This window comes from Equus caballus, chromosome 8 (genome assembly GCF_041296265.1).
Source record: "Equus caballus isolate H_3958 breed thoroughbred chromosome 8, TB-T2T, whole genome shotgun sequence".
NCBI lineage: Eukaryota > Metazoa > Chordata > Mammalia > Perissodactyla > Equidae > Equus > Equus caballus.
Window position 1 is genome coordinate 60,770,785 of NC_091691.1, and position 21,394 is coordinate 60,792,178.

At 37.5% G+C, this 21,394-nt stretch overlaps 1 protein-coding gene and 1 long non-coding RNA gene across 2 annotated transcripts in view; one reads left to right on the forward strand and one right to left on the reverse strand.

Moving 5' to 3' along the window:
* Positions 1 to 21,394, reverse strand: part of LOC102149901 (uncharacterized) — a 154,893-nt gene that overhangs the window by 96,603 nt on the left and 36,896 nt on the right. The window lies entirely within an intron of this gene.
* The window catches only part of DSG3 (desmoglein 3), a 30,770-nt gene continuing 23,457 nt past the window's right edge, over positions 14,082 to 21,394 (forward strand). Inside the window, exon 1 of the mRNA XM_014727777.3 lies at positions 14,082 to 14,447. Within this exon, the coding sequence (XP_014583263.2) occupies positions 14,400 to 14,447 (48 nt within the window). The 5' untranslated portion in view covers positions 14,082 to 14,399. The remainder of the gene's footprint in view (positions 14,448 to 21,394) is intronic.

Below are 21,394 nucleotides of genomic sequence, written 5' to 3' on the forward strand. Positions count from 1 at the left end.
GCCACGCAATGGTAGGTGCTTTACCTCTCTGGGCTTCAAGTCATCACCTTCGGAATGTGAGTTCCTTGGACAATCTATGTCTCTGGGTATGAAATTATCCAGGTCTCACCTGCTCCTACTTAACAACATAATCCCTATTGGACACTAAGGCTTTCCTAAATTGAGAGTGACCTGAGGCATTCCAGGAATTTTGTTCAAGAATAAAACCAGTTCTGGAAGATCCTCTTTGTGAGTAAAACTCCAGGTACGTAATCCCCAGGATGTTTTATGGTCAACTGAGAAAGTTAGGGATGAGCCCTCATGGAAAGCAATGAACTATTGTTCCCTGAAGGATAACTTTTCTCAAAGAACCTCCAGAATTCCTTGCGATTTTGTGTAACGCCTATCCCTTTTTCCCTGTGCTGCCCTTCTTGATGGGGCAGTTTGGGGACCAGCTCAGTACATTCACTCCCCCTACCCTCCTCCACACACACAGTAGCTTGTTTTTCTTAAAGCTCTAACAGAGTGGGTTTTAATTACATCTAAATGAATATCAAGCAATTTTATTATTTGGATCTTCTTTTAAAGTGAAAACAAAAGGGAGCCAGCCCCGATGGCCTAGTGGTTAAATTTGGCAGGCTCTGCTTCGGTGGCCTGAGTTTGGTCCCCAGGTGTGGAACCACACCACTCGTCTGTCAGTAGCCATGCTGCGGCGGCGGCTCACATAGAAGAACTAGAAGGACTTACACCTAGAATATACAGCTATGTAATGAGGCTTTGGGGAGGGAGAAAAAAGAGAGAGAGGAAGATTGGCAATAGATGTTAGCTCAGGGCAAATGCTTCCCAGAAATAAATAAATAAATAAATAAACTTACTTTAAAAAAAGAAACCTGGCATTTTTAAAAAAAGGAGAAAAAAAGGGTTTGGGGGTATTTACTTTTTCAAGTGAAAATACAAAACATAAAATTTCCTCTGATAAACAGATTAATACAAACATCAGATTTACATTCTGCCCAGAGGTAGTGTGGAAGCTGGAAAAGAAAAAAGGGAAAAATAATAGAAAGAAAAGGAAAAATGGATAGGCAGAGATGGGGCAGGGGGGACCTGAAGCAGCAGGAAGGAGAAGGATGAGAGAGAGCGAGAGAGAATAGGAATGGGGAGAGTGGGCTGCAGCCAGAAAGAAAAATGGGAGGAGGAACATATCCTGAAAGGTGTTAGGAGCCTGTGCTGGGTTCACTAGTGGAAGGAGCCTGCCTCACTCTGGAACCAGCCACACTCGCCTAGCTGGATCTCCGACCTCACCAGAAAGCCTACACAAGATAGAGTAGAGGAATTCATTGTTTGAGGATTGACAACCATTTCCTGCTTTGGCACTGAGTGAACTGACTATTGCCTGTTCTGATTCCTGAAGGATTGTTCTAATTTGTACTCTATTCCCATTCTCTTTGTTGTTGTAGTTGTTGTTTTTCTTATGCTAGTCCTAAATACCAAACTCTTGATGTTTAATTCTGACTACTTCTCCCCTTATACCTGACTTGGATTTCTGACTGCTAACATAATAAGAACTTTTTCAGACACTGAAACTTGCCTCGTATCTCTGACCCAGGTCTTAGATTTCCTCCCAGGACCCCCAGATTTATTCTTTCAATGTAACACTCAGAGGCATGATTCCTACTCCACATTTTGCTCAGACTTTCAATCCACTGAGTTCATTTTGTTTCAACAAATACTTATCGAGTATCTGCCATGAATAGGCTAGGCACTAGGGCTACAACGAGGAATAAGACACGGTCCCACCCTGAGGGACATTATAGACAAGTAAGAGGGATGAACTCTTCAGCAAACATTTCAGTACAGTCTTTAAGAAAGCTCTCCCCAGGTGCTACATATGGGCATGCAGACACAGAGCACATGCTAGTCTGGGAGATCAGAGATGGTACCTGGAGAAGATGAATCCTTGCGTTAGTGTTAGGGAGGCAGCTAGCAGAGAAGTGGGGAGTGGGTGGAAGAGTGGAAGTGGGGCAACCACCAGCAGTTTGTAGTGTGGTGTGACACAGCACAAAGAGTATAAAGTACATGCCAGGGAAAGATAGGCCATGAGATTTAGATGTCCATTGGACCAAATCATGGAAAGCCACATAGCCATGTTAAAGAACTGGAAGTTCATCTTAGAGGAGACATTGAAGGGATTTAAGCAAGGAAAATATATGCATGGATTTGCATTTCATATACATCTTTCAGTGCCTCTGTGGTGCTGAATTTGTGGAGAGTAAGACTTGAAATTGAACTTACCTCGCTTTCAGTTCTGCACCTCCCAGACCACCTCATGCTGTGACGGTCTGTGACCAACTGGTTACTACTGGAGGCAGCCTCATAAACAGACCACTTTGTCTTTTGACGAGGAAGGATATTGCCAATGAGCCGGATTAATATCTAATGTATTTTTGCAACATTAGGCATTAACAGTTGAAATATTTGTCATTGGACTTTGTCTCACAGGCTGAAAAGACCATTACTTCAGATCACTAGAATCTTCTTTAAAGTCTGTATAACCTGAATATTAATCAGCAGTGTTAAAACAAACGAAAAAAAAGCAGCAAGCAGGTCAACCAGATACTATTCTGTTTTCTGATGAGATGTAAAATGAAGTACATAGGATACATTCTGGACAAAAATGTTTGATTTGAATCTGACAAACCTTTAGACATAATTAGATATAATAATGAAAATACAGGGATTGGAAATACAATGATAGAGCGACAAGTTACACACCACAAGACCAACCTCAAAATGGGACATTCTGTAAGGTGATAACTGGCTCATCTCTTCAACAACTTGACATTTAAAAAAAAGGACATTACTAGAGTAAAATAAATTTAAGGTGCAATTGAATTAGGTCCTGATTTGGACAAATCAACTGTAAAAACCATTTTTTTGGCTTATTTGAGGAAATTTGAATATGGACTGAATATTAGAGAAGATAAATGTTCACTGACATGGAAAGGTAGAGCTCACGCACAGAAAAAAGCAAATGACTAAAGAGTATGTACAGTAGAATCTCATTTTGCTAAAACAAAAAAAAAAACCCCAAGTATATGTAAATAGAAGAGTAAGTGGGAGAATTTCAAGCAGAAAAGGGAACTAATATTTACCTTCTATGTACTTAAACATTATGCTAAGTATTTTCTTTACATCACTTATTTAATCATTTAATTCTCCCCAAAACCCCACAAAGAAGATGTAATCAGTCTCATTTGCCAGACAAGATATGTACTTGAAAGTGTTTATAGAAGTAATCTCTGGGTGGTCAGAATTTGGTGACTTTATTTTCTTCTTTGTTTGTTTATATTTTCTAACTTTCTACAAGATATGTTTACTGCTTATGTAATAATAAAAAGCTGTTTTCATTTTCTTTAATTAGGAAGAAGGAAGACAAAATAGGCAAGTACAGTGCTTTTCAACTTTTGTGAGCCTATAACCCCTTTTAATAAAAATACAAATCTGTGGCTATTTGAAATACCAATAAATATCATTATTTTAAAAAACCAAAGCAACAGTCGGGAAGGCTGATTCGCTTTCAGCCTATAAATGAGTTCTCACAGTCTAGAAACCCACTTTCTGCCAAATTACGAAATGCCTCCTCATGTGGATATGTCCTTCCTTTTAGAGTTATTGGGGTTGTGGGAAGAACACAAACTTTGAAGTGAGACAGTTCTGGTTCAAACCCCAGCTACATCACTCACCAGCGTGGTGATCTTGAAGAAATTACTGAGTCTCGATTGTCTCATTTGCAAGATAGGGTTAATAACATCTTCCTGACAGGGTGTTTGAGGAAATTACATAATTAAATAAACAATGTGAAGAAAATACTTAGGGCCACGATTAAGTACACAGAGGGTACATAATAAACATCAGCTCCCTTGCTGCCTGAAATGAAAGTGTGTTTAGGTGTTCAATGAGCTTGAGGCTCTAGCCTCCTTAGAGGAGCCCCACTATGTGTCATCAGTTCCCCTAACAGGTCCTCTGCTCCAACTCTGGTTCCTAGCTTTTATTTGACTTTCCTGCTCAATCTGGAGCCCAGCTAAGAATCACAATTCAACTCCCTTCATTTCTATGCCCTCGTTCAATCACTCATCCATCCACTTATTTACTCAACAAGTAGCTATTGAGACCCAAGGAGTGGACCGGGTGAGAAGTGGCAAATAGAGACATGGCCCATGCCCTCTCTGAGCTTGTGGTCTAGCCCTTGTGAAGGAGACCCACGCGCTTGGGCTGCATGCTGTTTCCTGCATTGCTTGTATTAATTCAGATTGTCTTGATTTACGATGCAGTCACCCACCTGAAGCCACTGCCTAGAGGCCCCACTGACCACCCTTGTGACCCACTGGATAGAGATGCTGACCAGACTCCCCACAAGTACCCCCTTGGACTTGGTGATGAGGACAGCTGGCTCCCACACTCTCCTGCTAGGAGCTACCCACCTGCGATGGGCCAGGCCCTCCCACTGGGACCTCAGGGACGACTTTTTGAAGTCTTTCATGCCCTTAGAAATTGCTACTGAGTCCCAGTGCCCCTAATAACGTCACTTTTTCATTAACATTCACTGCCAGAATAGTAATTCTCTCCCTTTATCTTCAGCATTAAGAATGTTATTTCCAAAATAATGAAAGATGCTATTGGGCTTTTCATTTCAAATTGCTGGTAAAAATTATGCTTATCCTTATTTTAGTTAGTCTGTCTCTAACTCAGGTGCACATCTCTACCTGTCATAGCAAATAAGAAATAAATGCACAGAATTGGTCACTATGCCAACACTTTCAGCATCACATACATAGCTGATTCATGTGTTTTCAGACCACATTGTTCTTATTTAGGGTAAATCACACGACTCAAAGGAATTCAATAGCTCAATATTTTATGCTAATGTTGTTACTAGACAAAGCCCTAAAATAATAATTATATATATACGCTTTCATGTTTTTGGCCAAGTCCATGTTTTCCTAAGAGATTAAACATCATATTGTTAAATTTCTATTTTCTTAATAGTTAATACTTTGGAAGGAAAAATATTAAACATACAAATGAATAAAAATATTTTTAATTTTGTTTTCTACAAATATATTTGACATAAATTAACAAAGGCGATGTTATGACACATACTATAAAGAATTTTCAGTGAAACTTTTTTTACATTTCCTTTTCAGCTTAAATACTCCTCCCTACTCCTGAACACATAAATAGTAGTATTCTCTTGCATGAAACCTCATTCTAACAGCCTAGTATTTGTCTTTCATACTTTTCCCTATGTTCAAGTAAGCATTTACAGTCATACGTATATATATACACACATAGACACACACACACACAACAATTATTATAGACAATATTATATATCTTGATCTTCTCACTCAATAGTAGCCCATATAAATACTTCTGAGTCAACCAGTGTATCTTTAATTAATTCTTTTTACTGTCTGTAGAATATTCTACTTTCTATATTCTATTTATGTACTCCCAGAAGAATATCATATTTGTTAGTGTTAGGAAACCAACTTTTTTCATCTCCTTATATTGGAAGCAATTGAAAAATAAGGTATAGGAGCAAAAATAAATAAGCATCAGCTTTATTATTTGTAACAAAATAGATGTGGATGATCTGGTTAAGATTGGCAATCATGAAGAACATCCCTATAAGCATTCCATAACTAAACTTATTCATCCAGTCACAGACAACCCCCACCACCATGACCAAAGGATGGAACCTGCCCCTGTGAGCTTACAGCTAGAAGAAACAGGAGATGTGTCTCGTCAACAGGCTGGCTCCCAAAGAGAAAACACTGGATGGGGAGTTGCAGAGTAGGAGGGGGCAGTGGGCCGAACCCAGCATGTATAATTCCTTCTCCCAAGCTCACCAATCAGAAGATTTGTCCTCCATCCATCAGCAGGAGCACAGGAGGGATGGGGAATAAAGTCAGCTTTACTTGTAGCTGAATCCCCCTCATATAGAAACATGAGTCCAGAAGCAACATTTGCATCTACCAGTTGCTTTTTGGATAATAGCAGTATTATAGTGAGTTTTAATATCTGGTAAGGCAAAACTCTTCAATATTCTTCTTAATCATTCTTTAATTAGCCGTTGGAGACATTTTTTCTTCCACATAGACTTTAAGATTTTTTTTAACCCTCCTCCACCTCCATCCCTCACATAAACTATGGGTCAAATCTGAGAACTGCATTGAGGTTTTGCTCTTTGAGGAATAGACATTTTATAATAGTAATTCTCTCCATCCAGGAACATAATAATATCTTTCTATAGTCTTAGATCTTGTTTTATGTCCTTCCTTCATTAATATTCTGTGCATTCTTAAGAAAGTTACTTTCAAATATTTTACAGTTTTTTTTTTTTAAAGATTAGATGATTTTTTTTTTTCTTTTTTAGATTTTTTTATTTTTTCCTTTTTCTCCCCAAAGCCCCCCGGTACATAGTTGTGTATTCTTCATTGTGGGTTCTTCTAGTTGTGGCATGTGGGATGCTGCCTCAGCGTGGTCTGATGAGCAGTGCCATGTCCGCGCCCAGGATTCGAACCAACAAAACACTGGGCCGCCTGCAGCGGAGCGTGAGAACTTAACCACTCGGCCACGGGGCCAGCCCCCAAATATTTTACAGTTTTTAATTGAGACTGTGAATGGATTCTTTTTCTCATTTCACTTTCTAGATCCTTATTACTAGGGTAAAGAAAAGTTACTGATTTATTCTATAAAAATCCACCTTATAATTTCAAAAAAAAGGGCTACCTGCAAATGAGTGATAAGAAATTCAAAAACATTAGAACACATGAACAATTTCCTTGCAAAATACAAACTATCAAAATGTAGCCCCCAAAATGGAAAACCTCAGCAGACCAATTGAATATTAAGGAGCTTCAGTGTAGTGAAACTTGGAGCAACTGGAGAGAAACTTCATAAACTCAAAGCACTTCCTTCAAAAGTAGGTCTGACCAACCCAAATTAGTATAAATTGCATCACTTCAAAGTCTAAAAGAATAAAAAGGTGTTTCGAGAATTTGTCAACCCTGACTTCACATGGAGAATTGAAAATTAATGCTGTCACCACACGGCACGTTAATCAACATGCAAAAACATCCATAAAATTGACCTTGTGTCTAACACATCAAAAATGAAGCCCAAACTGACTCATGAACGTGCTGTGCTAACAAGGGAGATAGGTGGAGTCTTTTCTACCTTTAATCTCTCTTTAGGGTGTATCCTTCCAGAAAAAGGCCAAATAAGTTGCAGCTAGGCCAGCATTGGATCAAAGAACATAAATACACACTGCAAATATCATGCTTTGAGAAACATTCAGCTTAAATGAACCCATAGGAATCTTTGGAAGTTTCAATAATGGAAAGTAAATTGAAACGATGTTCAAAAAAGTTAATGTGAAACAACATATAAAAAAATTCTATAGGCCTAAACAATGTATTGCTGTAAGACATGGATTTATTACCAGTTCAGGTAGGTAATGGATTCTGATCCTCTTCTTAACGTCAGTGAATATAATAATGGTGTTTATTCAAAGGAAGGCCAATTAGGCATGTCCAAAACTTCCAAAGAAACATGTTCATGTGTTTGAACTGAAAGTTCAATGCTTTCCTAAGTACTACGTGAAAACAAAACTGAACCACGTGATATGAAAGCTATTCTGCCCCCAAAAAATGGCAGCAATAAAATACACCTAAAATTTCTGTTCTCTCTAATTAATCTTTTCATGAGGTTTTGTAGCTCCTAGTCAGGGCACCAATAGTAAAATGCACAATATAATAAGTTGCACAAGTTTTACAGGTTTGCCAAATTGACTTGCAACTTATTAACCATGAAAGTATAGGCATACGATGCCTCACCATATCTAACACATGAGTCTTTGGTAGAGAAATGAACTAATCCTGAAGAATAAAGAATGATAGGCTGCTCATTTGTTAGAAGCATTCCCCTTGCTTACCATGTTAGAGCTGGTAGTTCTTAACTAGTCATTCCTGACATCTTGGAGATCATTTTTTTAAACGTTTCATGCTGTTTTCAGATTCTATCTACAGACTGGCATCTGTGGCTTAGCAAGGAGCATAGATGCTGCCTCATAGGACACAGTGTATCCTTTCCATTGGAGCCGCACCTCACGGCATGTGGTTTGAGAAGCTGGTGGAGCAATCTACACAAGATTTCTTCCCATGAGTGGAGTGGTGCGTTGAGATTTAAATCAAAACAATTAAGAAAAAGAAATTTCCTTCCTCAGGAATTACCAATAATAATACTGGTACAATTTGACTACTAGAAAAACATAAGTAATGGTTCCCATGATACTTAAAAATACTTGAGGACTTTGGTGAAACGTGATTTTTATCAGCAAAAAGAAGATTAAAAATGTATAAATAAAGGCATTATAACAATAACTAGAGAGTATAGGAAATTAATATTTGACTTTGCATATTTGATTGTCATATTTTTTCATGTCATATCATCATATCATCTGAGATGGTGAAAAGGCCAGGAAGGTATTAGGTCCAGGAAGGATGCCAGGTCCTTTGGAACTAACCAAGATCCAAAATTTATTTAGTTCTGAGTCTAGTTTCTTACATTGCTAAACTCAGGATCCTAACTTTCTTTAATTTATTCTAATCTAATAAATTATTAGAATTCAAATAAATATTCAACTATCTTCATAGAGCTAAAATATATTTTTCATAAGAGTGCTATTTTCTCATCAAAGAAGCAGAAAAGAAATTCCTATAACAAACTTTATGCCTGACAGGGAGGAGGGACAGGCATTTTCTCACACTATCAGTGGGAATGCAAATTGGTATAGCCTCTGGATGACAGTCTATCAAAAATCCGAATTATATGTGCCTTTTGATCCAGCAGATACCCCTGCACAAAAATTTTAAAGATATATTCATTTATTCACCCTGCAAAGTCCAGGGAATCTCCTACTGAATGACACAGACTTGACCCCTCCCAGGTAGAGCTCACAGTCAAGTGGTGAAGAAAGGCAATATAAGCAACCCAATGAAGAAATAACAACTTACACAAGGTACTAAGTCCTATGCAGGAAGCAAATTGGGATTACTGATCAAAAAAATAATGGGGATGAGAGTGCTCAAGTGGGAGGAGTAGGAAGTAAAGACTTCTCTGAGAAGATTGCAAAAGCTACCACCTGATGAATGAGAAGTCAGCCAGGAGCGAGAGAAACTGAGTGAAGAACTGAGGCAGAAAAGAAGAAGGAAGGTGCATGTGAGAGGGAGGGGTGTGGGATGTGGTTGGAAAAGAAAACAGGGAATGGATCAGGCAGTTCCCTGGAAGCTATGACAGACAGTTTTGATTCTGTTCCAAGGACAGTGGAAGCCATGATCCTCTTAAAAATAGCACCCAGCTTGCTGAGGGAGGGGTGGATCGAGTGAGAGGCGAGAAAGGTGCAAGAGCTCAGTCATAGGCCCATTACTTGAGCTACATGAGAGATATTAGGAATCTGGCTAGTGTGGAAGCCCAGAGAAAAAGGAAACTGTATGGATTCAAAATACATTTTGTAAGTAGATCCCACCTTGTCAATTTTATCTCCAACAAAACACAGGAACCAAAGAAAAGCTTTTCCTAAAGAAACGCTTTGTTGAATGAGGTTCATTTGGAAAACTCCTCTCTCATGCTTTTTATTACTCACAAAAATATTCCCACAAATAAGCAATTGCCTAATCATCTAAATCAAAGCCAAAAGAGGATGACCTGGTCCACAGCATAGGTAAAATGTTTTAAAACATGCATTCACCTATATTTACCCTTCTAAAGTTTGGACTCAAATCAATATATGATCAAAATTGCACAAATCTTTTTAAAGAAATAATTCTAGGAATCCCGGGAGCATGGTGAACCATGTCGCATACCATCTGATAGGAAATTGGATCAACAGCACTATTTTCACCAATTATTGAAGTGCAGACCATTCTCTGCAGATGCACAATTATTACATTCTCTGGCATTTCTGGATGCCTTCAGGTGGTGATCCTAACAGAAGAAGTGCATGATTTCCATTCCCTTGACTAACAAAAAGTGATGAATCACAAGTTTTTCAGCTCATTTCAGAACGTATGTATAACTTTGTTAATGCATGATTTGTGGAACTAATATCTTAATTCATGAATTTGTGGATATTCAAGAACAATTAAATATCAAAAAGTAGTGATGTCTGACATATAATATATATTATGTACATGTTTTCAGTTGAAACAAACAAAAACCAGTGAAGGTGTGCCAGTGAAGACAAAATCTCATTAACTTTCTCTACTTGATGAATAATAGAAGTGCGGTAAACAATGAGCATTAGAAACATTATGGAACCTCTGAAGCCACTGATCACTTGAATAAATAGCCATTCTTATTGCTTCACTCCTTATGCTATGATTCAATTTCTAGCAAATTGAGGAATGGTTTCTTTAGCTTTTTAAACCTGTGATGTGTTATATCTACTTTCCAACTCATATTTTCAACATGGTGCAAAAACTGAAACACAATATACACATAAAATGAAGCTCCCTTTTAATGATTATGATTACTATTGTTATGATCCTCATTTTTATTTCAGCCTCTTGAGTAAGCGCCAGTTTCAAGTGGGCTTAGGTTTCCAAAGCCATCATCCAGGGAGTAGTAACATAACCACTCAACGGAAAGGAAAGTCCTGGAAAATCCTCCCTTCTTTCCTTCTCACAAACATAAACAAAACAGCAAGTGAAACTGCTTAGTCCAGAAGGCACTGGTCCAGAAGGCACTTAGTCCGGAAGGAAATGGATTCCCCACAGGAATAACCTCCAGACTACCTTCCTATCACCATGCAAATGTGGCCCCAACACCAGGGTGCTTTATAATCTTACTGAGGTCCCCAATCCTCCAAGAAAAGGAAGTTTTGGCTTAAAGCACTGTCAAGAGCACATAGAAAGATTAGAGAGCCCTGGCTGCCTGTGGATGCACAATGGGATTGTCGTGGCTTTCTACAATTCTCCTTGACTGGGACAAGTAGATGGAGCCAGCGTGCATCAGACCAAGTCTGCTATATTACTATCCTACAAGCTGCCCACATCCTTTACATACCACCCGACCAAGAATCCTTAGATGGTGTTTCAAAATACAAAAGCAAAATACTAGTTAAATCCTTAACCTGTGTTTTGGTAAGAAGGAATGGAATGATAATTAATATTTTTAAGCCCTAATTAATTAAAATTTTCAAAGAACTGGAGCTTTAGAAAAGGCAATTTATGGGTATGCCTAGGAAGATAATCATCTTTTTTCAATCTCTTTTGTCTTTAGCATGACAATATTTTTTGTTGTTTTGTTTTGTTTTGTTTTTGTTTTTTTCCGAGGAAGATCAGCCCTGAGCTAACATCTGCCAATCCTCCTCTTTTTTTCTGAGGAAGACTGGCCCTGAGCTAACATCCGTGCCCATCTTCCTCTACTTTATCTGGGATGCCTACCACAGCATGGCTTGCCACGCGGTGCCACGTCCACACCCAGGATCCGAACCGGCAAACCCCGGGCCGCCAAAGCAGAACGTGCTCACTTAACCGCGGTACCACCGGGCCAGCCCCAGCACAACAATATTTTGAAGCATTATAAGATACTAAAGTATGAGAAAGGAAAGACTTGAAAGTTAATTGTGTTTTTCTCTTCTTCCCTGCACCAAAGTTTAGAATGTTATTTCTAAAGGCTTGCTGTACTCACATTATTTTTTAAATAACTTTCGAGTATATTAATTATAAATCTAATACATTCTCATTACCAAAAAAACCCAGAAAATATATACAGATATAATGAAGAAAATAAAATACATCCATAGTACTTCGTTCAAAAAATAAGTTCTATATTATGGTGCTCTGTTCTAGTCTTTGACCAAGCACATGTATTTCCTCTCATTATGTTGTAAGAAAAAAGCCCCAAATACACACATATTAACCCAAAACACTCACCACTGTTAAACAAATTCAAATACTAAATTCAGAAAGTAACCAACATTTTGATCACTGAATTCTGCATTACACAAATCACTAATAAATTCAATAATGCTCATCCCAGCTCTCTCCCCTCAGATTTGTTAACTAGTCCATTCACAGAGAAACCACTTCCTAATTCAGAAAAGATGGCCCTTCGCTTCAGTCTTTCCATGTTGGAAAGGATTCAGTAGTTTTTCACTTTCTGATTCTAATAAAAAAGTGCATGAGGCTGGCCCAGTGGTGTAGTGGTTACGTTCAAGTGCTCCACTTTGGTGGCCCAAGGTTCGCAGGTTCAATACTGGGCACAGACCTATACACCGCTCATCAAGCCATGCCATGGCAGTGTCCCACATACAAAATAGAGGAAGACTGGCACAGATGCTAGCTCAGGGACAATCTTCCTCAAGCAAAAAGAGGAAGATTGGCAATAGATGTTAGCTCAGGGCCAATTTTCCTCACAAAATTTTTTAAAAGTGCATAAAAAGTATGCATTATGAAATTTAGAGGGAACTCTACAAGGAACGTCAAACCTGATCTTCAGAAATTTTCTTTCCAAGTGGAAGCAGATTTTAAAAACTCACCACTTATTTCTCTGTAGGAGTCAACACTCATCAGATTTGTCACAAATACTGTTTAAGGTATACGGTGTCAGCCAGAGGTCAACAAACATTTTCTGAAAGTAAATAAATAAAGCAAATGTTTTCTGTAAGTTAGTAAACATATTTGGCTTTGTGGCCGTACAGTTTCTGTCCAGCTACTCAGCTCTGCTCAACTCTCTGTTGCACCACAGAAGCAGCCATTCACAATACATAAACAAATAGGCAGGGCCGGACAGGTGGTGCAGCGGTTAAGTGCGCTGGTTCCGCTTCTTGGCGGCCCGAGGTTTGCCGGTTCAGATCCCGGGTGCAGACACGGCACCACTTGGCAAAAGCCATGCTATGGTAAGCACCCCATGTATAAAGTAAAGGAAGATGGGCATGGACGTTAGCTCGGCAAAAACAGAAGGATTGGCAGTAGTTAGCTCAGGGCTAATCTTCCTCAAAAAAAAAAAAAAAAAAAACACAAATAGGTATGGCTGTGTTCCAAGAAAACTTTATTTATCAACACTTTATTACGAAAACAAGATTTTTCTGAAGATGGTGGTGGTGGTTACACAACAATGCGAATGTGCTAAATGCCGCTCAGCTGTACACTTAAAAATAAAGTGGTAAATTTTATGTCATGCATATTTTACCACAATTCACAGAAAAAATATATATATTTTGCCTACAAGGTGCATTTTTCCAAATCCTAGACTATGAAATCCTTTCTGCCTAAAATACTCTGTGATTGAATGGTTTCCCTGAAACTAAAAAGCTTTCCAAATCTAATGCATAAATACTTACAAAGATAAAATTTCTCTTCTACCAAATCTTTCTTCAAATATTCTAGAATGTTCAAGAATGCTTCTAACTCTAGTGTTAGAAGCCAATTAAAATGGTGTTAGTGGTTTTTCCCCTATCCCCTAACTTGGGTTAGAGTCTAGATGTTTAGAAGCGCACAAGTACAAGTGGTAAGCAAGGTGACTGCTCTGGGGGAAATGTCTTGAGTAATTAAAAGTGCACAAAGATAATCTACTTCACTAGCCAACCTACTTTTTAAAAAAACATATAAATGAAACAGAATACAATAGCCAACATGTCATCTGATTGTTATCAGAGATCTGATTTTGCAATGCATTATTTACATATTTCAAATATCCAAGGTACCACATAACTGTTTACTCCTCTTTTATTCCTGATTGTTTTCATCCAAAACCTGCATTTATAGTTGCTTGACGTGATGATTTTCTTCATCAGATTTGCAGTTACTTTCAATAAAATATATTATTGCTTAACACCTACACTCTGCTTAACTTTGGATCTACCCACATACATTCAGGCTAAAAATAAACGCTCTTCCACAAGTTAGGTTTTGGGGGATTTTGTCTGTTTTGTTTTGCTTTGCAGTTTTAATTGTCCCCATGAGAAGAAGCCAACTAGATTTTTTTCAGTGCAGTCAGGACTAGCTTTGGCATTTCCACTCTATGATGAATTTATTATTCATCTGGTACCTTCCTATTAAACTTCGCCATTAGCCTGTGAACTTTTCTTTCAGCTTCCAACAAAGGATTTCATTGCTTTAGGAATTGAGGTGTGTCTAAGTTTTTACCTGGGAGCAAAAGTGATGCAAGCGTTTCTGATGAGACCAATCCCGGGTTTAGGGTGGGGAGGAACCACATAACAGGCCGTCTGTAGACTCCTGAAGAACGGCGGAGACACTGCAGAAGGGTTTCTCTTAGACATCAGATGCAGACGGTTGGAAGGACCGAGGCAGAAATTCCCCTCAATTTGTTGCCCAGGGAAATCACAAACGATGACTTGGTTCCCTTTCAGAACCACAGGGGCTCTGACCATTTTAATGGTAAGTCCTATTTTTTTTCTAATAATTGCAAACTTTCCTTGCTTCTTTCGTTGTTGGAGAATATTATATTTGATTGCTGAATCGCTATTATAAATTCTAAAAAGATTGCAGTGGAAATAAAAATTTTTAAATGAAATTGGAAGGATTACCAATTTCTTCCTTTTGTTGTTTTTTTTAATGTTGCATTTTACATAAAAAAATAAGCCAGAGAGAATTGAATTTGAAAGCTGCCGTTTAGCATTTCTTTAATTAACGAATTAAATAGGGCTGATCTCAGATCTATTTTCCACAACATCTTCACTTTCCTCTAAGTAATGCTTTTATTCGTCTTTCTAATACACAAACGAAAACGCATAAAGAGAACCAGGTCTATTTTCCAAGGTTACATATCCCTTAAGCACATGGCTTACAATTGTACATGCTGGGTCTTGATAGCTGACATGTTTTTAAATAGTCAAAGACTGTTGAATTAAAATCAAAGCAATGTTTGACTCTAGAGAAGTTGGGAGGGTTATTAAGAAAACAGTGTTTATGTTTAACCATTATGTACAGAAAGTATCCAGACGTTAGCAGGGGAAAAAAAAGTACAACATTATATACGCCATTTTTTCAGGAGAGTAATACTTGTGTTGATTGTGAAAGTTTTATATAATATTATCTAAAAGAGAAGTGGAATGTGCTGAGCACAGCACTAACCGGGATATTACATACTAGTTTGTTCCTTAAGTGTGTTGTTTTAGTCAAGAAAAAAATATGTCCCAATATTATCAGTTACATGAAGGTATCGAAGTAGTGACATATACCATAAATGAATATCAAAAAATTCCTAATACTAATTCTCCACTTTATCAATAACAAGCTGGGTTGGCCTACGCACCAGTTTCCCTCACCTCCTCATCCAAAAAATTGAGATAATTGGACTTCAAGAAGTTACAGGGAGCTAGCTCTCAAGAAACAACTTTTTAAAAATTAAAAGTGTCTAAAATGAGAATGGGGCTGCTTGTGAGCCAGTTTCCCAGCAGTGCCCCTCATGACAATGCTCAAGCAGAAAATCTGTACCATCCCTTCTGTTAGATTCAGCTTCCATTATGACGGTGTAACTAACTGTTTGGGTTATTCGATGAATTTATTTGATCCAAGAATGTTGTAAGGAGAAATGTGACAGTTGTATGACTTTCTCACCTTTCCAGATGGTTGTTTCTGGACTAATCTGCAGGTAACCTGATGACCCATATGCCCAAGCCAATAACCAGCTCAGGAGCTAGTTATATGGCAGCGGGTGTTGGAATAGCATCTTCATAAAGGACACAGAATTTGGAGACCACAAGCTTAGGGCTATTTTCCCTGCTTCGACTTAGAGACCACTCTCTGGTCCTACAGTGTCTGTGAGATCCTTGTACCGAGGGCTGTTTTATTCATCTTCATATCCCCAAAGCCTACCATACTATCTTTCTTACAGTGGACACATACTGTTTGAAGAATGGATAAATGAATGATTGAAGGAGGCCTCTCTAAACTATAACCCCCCCCCAACACACAGTGCTTCTATAATGCTAGTCATGGAGAAATCTATGAAATCTAAGACATTTTCCTCCCCTTAGGAAAATTTTACACACACACACACACACATGCTATTTACATAATATAACTTCATATGTAATTGTTAAACTGAGTGGTCTAGACCTGCTCTGTCCAATATGGTAGCCACTAGCCACATGTGGCTATTAACTACTTGAAATGTGGCTGATCTGAATTGAGATGTGCTGCTAAGTGTAAAATATACATCATATTTTGAAGACTTTGTATGAAAAAAGAATGTAAAATATGTCACTAATAATTTTCATGTTGATTATATATTGAAATGATACTATTTTGGATATATTGGATAAAAATATATTCTTAAAATTAATTCTAACTTTTTAACCATTTTTAACATGAATATTAGAAAATTAAAGATTATATATGTGGCTCACATTTGTGGTTCTCATTATATTTCCATTGGACAGTGCTGATCTACCGTTAATGCTGTCAGTGGAAGACAGTGCCAGTCAGAAGGGAGGTAGGCAAAGGCTTCAAGGACTAGGTGAGATCTGAGCTGCTTTTTAGTAAGTAGAGGGAGATATCTTTGGTTTTTAGACCAGCACGAGCAAAGGCAGGAGAGATTATGGCATTCTCCTACGGGCAATGGACACACTGGTTCGTCTGGAATGACAGCTTGCATTAGAGAATCTGGACATGAGCTGGAAAGGTGGATGAGGGTCAGATTGAAATGTACATTCTGTGAAGACTAATGGAATCCTTTTAGAAGTGGGGAGCCACCCAGAGTTTTGAAATAATGTGGTGATGTGGAAAAAAGCAATGTTTTTAAAAGCATTGTTGAGTGAGAATGTACATCTTTTGTTGTTAAAGGGTGGGGTCTGAAAGTTAAAAGACGTGTTTGGAGGTTTTGAACTAATTCCAACCTATGACCACACAAGGGTTGCCTATAGAGGTGAGATGGAATCGCAAAGTCACAGACTTCAATTGACGCCTGTACCGTTGACTCACTCCAGGCCCTGTTTCCCACATTGTCAAATGAGAATAATCATAGCCCCCTTGCCTAACTAAAATGGCCATACTGAGAATAAAGCAGCAATGTGGGCAAAAAGTACTTTGAAAAATGTAAAGTGCTTTGGAAGACTAGTTCTTATCATCTGTAATATTTTAGTAATAGGGATGATTCTTAATAACTTCTTAATATTCTACCTTACTATGTTAAATGATCACCAACATCAGTTTCAATAAGTTAAGAAAGGGCCTCCATTCTCCTTGAACAAAAGAGCATACCAAAAACTATCGTAAGATCATTTTCTGAAAATTGACAGAAAAAACAAAAGCTATATTTTAAATGAATATAATAGTGGGTGTAGAAAAATGCATTTTCACACTTGGAGCTTTACTCAAACTTTCCACTGTTGAGCCTTCCAGATTAAGGAGGGGAAGGCATGGAGAACACCTACCGATTGTTGAAGAAGAACGTAATATTGATCAGTTTCCTGTGCTCGTTTGATCCATTTGGCACAATACAAAATTAACATTTTGGGGAAAGGATTTGTGATTAAAAATTGCTTATTTTCAGAGATTTAACCTTTTGGAAACAGTGTTTGTCTTCAAAGGAGACCATTGTTCAGTATTTTATAGTCCACAAAATCTGAAACAGTTTGTCATATAACACTCCTGGACAATAAGCTATTTAATTTCATGTTACTACATTATGTAAAAATTTACTCATTACAAAACTAATACAGACATTTGAAATCCAAAGGTTTTTAAAATACAATGTTTTAAAGAAAACAGGAGTGGTAGGGATGGAAAAAAAAGAAAGAAGTAGTTTAAATATCAAATTCTGAGTAAAAACATGCTCCAAATATAGAACTATCTTCAACCACCTTCCTCTATAGAGTATCCAAAGGGAAATTTTTAGGAAAAGAATTGTAGGCTAAATAGCCCAAATTTTTAAAAGAAGGAAAATTTTTGTGGTATCTTTCGTGTCTTAATTGATGAAGCAATCCAGTTTCCAGTGTTAATAAGTATATGAAAATAAACTTCCTCCTGATTCTCTCCAGGAGAATCCTGTGATTCCAAAATCAGAATAACCTTGTCAGTAATTCTGGCCAGCCCTGCGTGACTTGGGCAGAAGTCAGGAAAGACGTAATTACTTCAACCTATGACCACTCCCACTTACTTAATACCTGAAACCGGTTTTCATTTGGAGCCAGAACATCAGTGCCCATGAGGTTTCTCATAAATCTCTTAGCTTTTGGCTCTTCCTTACCAGTTAAGAGTCAATCTGATAGCCTAAGGTGAGGGCTTGCTTGGGAAGTTCATCACAAGAAAATTATACAGGCAATTGGTTACTACTCATAATTACACTGTGACTAATTGAATCTGTCTAATATGCATATTTTTCTTTCATGGCTGCTGGGAAGTTGATCAGGCTGTGCACTGCACAACTGTAGGAGGTGCAGTCAAATAAACTACAATGTGAACAGTACCCTCCTGGAGTTGTGCAAGGAGCAACCTACACAATTGTACAATGGAGCTTTGGTTCTTATCTCTTTCTGATGCTCAAGAAAGAGAAAGTTCTTGGGGCCAGTCCCATGGCTGAGTAATTAAAGTTTCACACACTCTGCTTCCATGGCCCAGGTTCACAGGTTCAGATCCCAGGCGCGGACCTACTGCACTCACCAGCCATGCTGTGGAGGCATCCCACATACAAAAAATAGAGGAGGATTGGCACAGATGTTAGCTCAGGGCAAATCTTCCTCAGCATAAATAAATAAATAAATAAATAAATAAATAAATAGAAAGACAGAGAAAGTTCTTATGTGCCGTAACGTGAATAACAATAAGAGGTCACTTCATGCCAAAGTGGCTTTTTTTTAAGTTTGGTGACAGAAATGATGAATACTTATTAAGCACTAACTGTGAGCTAGGGCTCATCAATGTGCTTCAGACACGTCAATTCATTTAATTCTCACGACAAACCTATAAGGTAAGCAGAATTATTATCCCTATTTTACAGATGAGGAAACTGAAAGACTGTGTTACCAAGTCATACAGCTGGTACACGGCGGGACTGAGATTTAAATTCAGGGATTCAGGATCCAGTGTGCAATTTGGTATTACTACACTTGACTGCATCCTACACAGCACTTAAAATGAGCATTTGAGAATACCCACACGTATTTATTTTTCTTAGCATCACGATCTATCATAATGCAAGGTTTAATTTTCTAAATTAATTGTTTACTCTAAAAATCAGTTAGTAAAAATTGAATTGCCCCAAATTAAATAATAATTTCCAAGTAATTAAACACATGTCATTTTTGTTCAATTAAAGAATTTACCTTGATGAATACAAAGTTTATTAGGATGTTTTAGGGTTTTTAAAATTTTAAATTTTAAAAAGTATATATCTAGAGAGAGAGAGAAAGCTATGAGATATCATAAAAGATCAATCACTCATTTCTTCTGAATTGTACATATGTAAGCTACTCATCAAACATGTACTGAATGACCTCTATGATCTGACACATTAATAATCACTGTATCTAACCAATTATAAAAATAATATCACCAACTTATATATATTTCAAGACTTTTTTCCAAAAAATAATTAATAAATAAAAAATCATGCTTAAAACTTATAACGATTTCTTTGAATTACCTAATTCATTCTACAAATTCCCCAGAGGGTAGTGGGTGCAATCCACTCTTCTCCCATTCTAGAGAGGAGAAGAGTGGCCTTGCCCTGGGCCAGCTGGGACGAGCTCCCTGGCTCTCACGCATAGTCTGCCCCTCCTCACCCTAAAGCTTAAGGTAACTCTAAACAAAATCTTAGCCAACTAAGTAAAATAGCAGCTGCTACTACAAGTGGTTTTTTAAAATGTAGTCACCCATATCCTCAAAATTTATTTATTATATATCTATCATATTCAATACAAACTTTAACGATACAACTATGCACATTTTAATTAGCAAATAGGGCATATGGATATCAAATTAGTCTAGTTTATATGCTATTTTACTAATTTAATAATCTGATTTGCTCTCAATAAAATATTTCTAATTCTTATCTATACCAAGGTATTTATGCCATATCAATGTTTTAAAAATTGTATAATCAAAATAACCAGGAAACAGGAGGAAGAAAGAAAAGTATAGGAATTCCCCAGATAAGGGATGCTTTCCTTGCCATGGTATTTCCAATCCAGGCCACTAAAAGAGACAACTTAATTGCCTTATTTTGTCAGGAAATTATTGGAATATTTACTAAATATTCAAAATAACTATATTAGCAAATTAACACAAGTAGCCACATATAAGTATTAACTAACTAAAATAATTGTTTTTAAAAAACGCTATTCTAAATAATGTAAGGTTATGATTATATTTCTAAATATCCAAAAAGCATTGCAATATTCAGAAGTGTTTCTTATTAACTACCTCATATTCCTAGAAATACCAAAAAAAAAAAAAAAATCACATTTTCACAACATTCTCTAAAGTTAGGGAACATTCTTGATGGTCTAACTCAAAAGAGAGGATGGGAAAGAGCAAAGGTTTAGACTGAAGAACTTCTTCTCTTAGAGCTCTGATTCTATGAAAAGACTGAACAAACAAGAAACAACTGTCTGCTACGTTCATTCTCCATAGTTTAGGGTTTGTCCTCCTTTGCTTCCCAGGAAAACAGAAATTGTGCCTCAAAGCTTGTTAGAAGAGTCATTCTCTGTGGGGCTAGCACCAACATGATTCATACTTTCTGGATGACTCTTCCAGATTTCCTGTAAAGGAGAGTGTGCCTGGCCCCTCCCTCCTTCACGTGTGGCTGAGTCGTTCTTATGAACTAAGACGGGAGTAGCGCAATCACTACATTGCGTTGGTCTCCCTCAAGTAACTCATGTTATTGTTTAATAAAGAGCAGAAAAGCTGTAAAAATCATTTTGAAACCTGTTATAACCACAAGTAATTGTTCTTTTTCATGACAATCTGAACACACCCCCTTTGAAAGAAGGATTTCAGTTAAATTTTTAGAACAGAAGGGTCCTGGCTTCCTACATCTGATGTACTTACTCCCTTGGTTCAGATTTGAACTTGCCTCTTTATTGTAACCTTCCAAAATAAACAATGTAATAAATCCACATTATTTCAGAAGTAACCTCAGCCTTTGGCCAGGTAGAAATCTAAACTGACTTATCATATAACTTCCTTTCTACCACGAGTTTGTTTCTATTTATTTATGCCCAGTTTGGGTGGAGTCTAGTGTAGTGGTGATGTACACACTTTGGAGGCAAGCTACTGAGGTTCAAATCCTGGCTCTACTAGGGCTGTTAGCTGGGGCGTAGTTCTCACTCTCTCATGTGTCCATTTCTTCATCCATAAGAGAGGGATTATAATAGTAGAGT